Source organism: Siniperca chuatsi, linkage group LG3 (assembly GCF_020085105.1).
Source record: "Siniperca chuatsi isolate FFG_IHB_CAS linkage group LG3, ASM2008510v1, whole genome shotgun sequence".
NCBI lineage: Eukaryota > Metazoa > Chordata > Actinopteri > Centrarchiformes > Sinipercidae > Siniperca > Siniperca chuatsi.
The window spans coordinates 7,200,841-7,205,050 of record NC_058044.1 but is presented as its reverse complement, the minus strand read 5'-3'; the positions used below and the strand labels follow the sequence as shown (position 1 = coordinate 7,205,050).

The 4,210-nt window shown below is 40.3% G+C and overlaps 1 protein-coding gene across 1 annotated transcript; it reads right to left on the bottom strand.

Moving 5' to 3' along the window:
- Nucleotides 1-1,371: 1,371 nt before the first annotated feature.
- LOC122873421 lies at nt 1,372-3,598 on the bottom strand. Its single transcript, XM_044190105.1, has 2 exons — nt 3,161-3,598; nt 1,372-2,597 (listed from the first exon to the last, which is right to left on the bottom strand). Exon 2 carries the CDS (start codon nt 2,589-2,591, stop codon nt 1,935-1,937), a length of 657 nt encoding a protein of 218 aa, XP_044046040.1. The 5' UTR covers nt 2,592-2,597; nt 3,161-3,598; the 3' UTR covers nt 1,372-1,934.
- Nucleotides 3,599-4,210: the final 612 nt, after the last annotated feature.

Sequence of the window (4,210 nt, the reverse complement as noted above, 5' to 3'; positions counted from 1 at the left end):
CCTGTTGACAATGGCAAAAAAGTAAATAACATACAGTTTACACATTTGAAGCTGCACTAGTCCTTATTTTAATATTAGCAATGAAGGTGACAATTTTATGTGTAATGACTATGTGTAATGTTAAAGGAGTTGTAGTGACGAACCTACTACATTTTAGTGTCTTTCAGCTCATTGTTTTTATTTTCTGACCCGCAACATAACTGTTGTAACTGATTTACTCTCACGGCTCTCATCAGCCTAGTTTCCAGCCACAGCAGGCAGCTACTTTCAGCAAAAGCTTCCATAAACCAATTGGGCTGTACCTGCTCAGCACCAAACAGCAGACAGACAAAGTTAGCAACTAGCTGGTGAACATAGTGGAGTATTTAGCAGCTAGAGAGTGGTGGAGACCAAAGCAGGCCAAAAACAAGATTGGATATTGGACTTAATTCGCCAGGTGGCTAGAGACTCTAAATGAATGCTAATGTTGCTCTGTGTCTGTTGAATGTGTAAACAAACCAAAACAACTTTATAAGGTGATTAAGTTACCTGGTTGGTTGATAAAAAAAATTCCTGCTCAGTAGCTGGATACCATGATGACATAAAAAGCATTACACGAGATGTTCCACCACCTTGTTTGCTGTTATTATTTGCTGAGCATAGGCAAGGATCATGCATCAGTGTGCATACCTGCATGTGTGTGTGTGTGTGTGTGTGTGTGTGTGTGTGTGTGTGTGTGTGTGTGTGTGTGTGTGTGAAAGATACAGAGGGACTGAAAGAACGAAAGCAGGAGTGCATGCTTTTTCACTTGGCTAAATGATGAAAGACAGTGTAACAACACTACAAAGCTGTTTGAAAGGTATATAGGTTCAGCTTTCTTATCTATCTATCTATCTGTCTATCTACAGTTCTTTGCAGCTAGAGATAGTATTGGACATGGGGATAACACTGGCAGTTAGAAGTAGTAGCAGTAGAAAACTGTATGGTAACTGCCTCATATCTTGCAGAGTCAGAGGGCTGGGAAATTGGAAGTGATTCATAAAATTACTGTGGCTGTGAGTGCCATCACAGGCTGAGATTATCATCATCCAGTGCTCAGCTCTGTGTAAGTGTGTGTGTGTGTGTGTGTGTGTGTGTGTGTAAATGTGCAGCTGTGTGTGGGATTTTATTAGAAGTTATAAAATTCCCATGTTGACGACTGTGTTTCATATGTAACACAGAGAGAACAACTGCTGCTACATGGCAGCAAAGAGGTAACAATCCTTATGCTCACATGGCATCATAACACCGCTTCAGTGGTTCATAGCTGAATTTGCTGCATAAAACGTCTCAGTATAAAATGTCATCCAGCCACATCTTTAGCTTCTAAAGATAGCGTTGAGGCTCTTACAGTTTTTCTCAGTCGCTTTGGTACATTTCTCGAATCAAACTCACAATTTGCAAAACAGTAAGTGCATTTCTCAAAACAATTTGTACAAATAGCAAAACACCATGGATAACCTGCAAAAGCCAATCTCTTACTCAAAATCCTTAGTTCATCTCTCAAAAGTAAATATCTGTGTCAATGAACATGTCAGTGCCATCAGAATGACAAGTACTTGTGTCATTGTGTACGGATAAGACAATCAAATTGTTTAGTCATGTTGTCAATATAACAGTTTACTCTGGAGGGATGTTCTGATGGAAACTATGGCTAAAGTTTTGATGACAATTATTGTCAATTGTAAGTTACATCTCAGTGTATGTGTGAGTGTAATTGCAAGAGAATGGAAAAGATTCAAATTTACACTCTTACTGTTTGTACTGTATTTTATTGACAGAACATGTCATTGAGATACAGAAATGAAAAGACAGCACTGAATAGCACACAAAAAAAAACCTAAAGAAGAAATGTGAACATAGGAAAAACTGTACATGCAGTGCTGTAGAAATTACATTAAGGAATTACAATCTTCCTACACCTCTTGACGATCCTGTCTGTTGGGCCACAAATTCTCATCCACATCACAACGAACATCTTCTCTTGCAATGCAGCGTGGAAAGAATCTTTTTGAGTGTCTTATCCAGCCTCTGCAGGCATCGGCTGTGATGTCGTCACATGCTGCATCCATGGCAGCCAGAAGGGTCATTTGTGTATGTGGCTGACGATCGTATACTTTCCATCTCCATGCTGAGAAAAATTCCTCAATGGGGTTAAGGAATTGAGAGTAGGGTGGGAGGAACTCCATCAGCATTCTGTCATGGGCAGCAAACCATTGCCTGATGATGTTGGAACGATGGAAACGGACATTGTCCCAAACGATCACATACTTTGGCAGGTCATCTCCAATCTGACCCCTCTCTTGTTCAGGGATGAGATCCCTGTAGAGAGTGTCTAAAAAGGTGACAAGACGCTCTGTATTGTATGGCCCAATAATGGGAATATGTGTTAGCACACCATTCTCAGAGATTGCACAACCCATGGTTATGTTTCCGCCCCGTTGGCCTGGCACATCAACTGTAGCTCTGTGGCCGATGATATTTCGACCACGCCTTCTACATTTTGTTAGGTTGAAGCCAGCTTCATCCATGTAGAGGAAGCTGTGCGGTGGTTCACTTGCTTCCAGTTCCATTACACGCTATATCCAGAAGACACAAAATGAGTTTTATGAATTACATGCTTTTTCATTTTGGCCAAGATACAGTTACATCAAATGTATACAGCACATATTTGCTATGGCTGTAGAAAAGAAGATGCAATGTGTCAAGTTCACACTTACTGTACTGTATATCACTATACAATGTTGTACTGTTTACTCTGAGGTAGAGTTGCTGCATGCTCATACATGTTTTACCTGTACATATTGGTAACGCAGCTCCTTCACTCTTTCACCATTTCTTTCAAACGGAACAGTGTAGAGCTGCTTCATATTCATTTGGTGTCTTTTCATCACCCTATCAATGGTTGAGATGCTGACTGTTTGGATGTTTTGAAAGATGTTGTTGTCCTCTATAATGGCACTTTTTATCTCCCTTAGTCTTATTGCATTGTTTTCTATTACCATGATGCAAATGGCCTCCTCCTGTTCACATGTGAAAAGGGGCCCTCTGCCACCCCTGTGAATTTGTCTTGCAGTCCTATGTAGGAAAAAAATTTAGTAAGGAAAGTACAGTGTACAATGCCTATTGTTAGATTACATACCTATTCTGTCGACGAAAATCGAGTACATAATCGAGGACACAGTTGTTCTTCCAACATTTGGCTGCACCCTTCGACCAGCCTCGGCCATTGTAAGCCCATGATTGAGAACGTGGTCTACGAGTGTGGCTCTAATCTCATCAGGAACGCGCATATGTCCTCTGCCTCTTCTGCCTCTTCCTCGGTTTTGCCTTCCAACTCCTCCACCACGCAGCCTCACTCCTCTTCTTCGTCTTCTCTCTGGCTGTTGACCCCGTCCAATTCCTTGTCCTTCTATTGTCAAACATTGTAACATTCTGTTGCTCCGGCTATATATATACCTGCTAGTTGATGCTTCACGAGAAGCACCTTCGTTAGAGAAAGTCAAGATTCACCTGGGAGCAATTTACCAATTCAGGACAGATTTAGAAAAAAGTCGAATGGAAATATAGAAAGTATAGAAATATGCTTGACATATTGTGATAACTTGTTCAACCATTTTGCATGTAAAGACGTATGCTATGAGCTTGTGCCTAAATGTTGTGGGGGGTGAGACTATTCAACAGAGACCCAATATAATACATTTTGATCAACATGACATAAGCAACTGATAATGTAGAAAACAACAGAGAATTGTACATAATCATTTGCATGGATGTACCAAAGCATTTGCAACTTGTTCAAAGAAATGAGAAACTGCTTTTTTGATGTGCACAAGTGACACAATGATGTGAGAATTGAACAGGTAGTTTTGAGAATTTCAATTCTGATCTGAGATATGTACCAAAGCAACTGAGAAAAACTGTAATTTGGCCTTGACATTGCAGCCACATTGTCCTGTGTCCCTTTTGTGTCACTTTGTGTTTTGCTAGCAATGGAGCCAGATAAATAATTATAAGGTTTAGCACCTCATTGTACCTTACATGAGTTCTCATATGAATGTTGAGACTGAAGTCGCATTGCCACAAATCAGATATGTAACTGAAAATGTATGATTCACTTTCACACTTTCATCACAAATAGGAGCATACTGTGTGAGGGACAATATCTGATTCTGGACTCTTTCTCCTGCAG

Bases quoted from the DNA above. Each gene is read 5' to 3' on its own strand.
- LOC122873421 (XM_044190105.1), bottom strand. From the start codon at position 2,591: ATGGAACTGGAAGCAAGTGAACCACCGCACAGCTTCCTCTACATGGAT.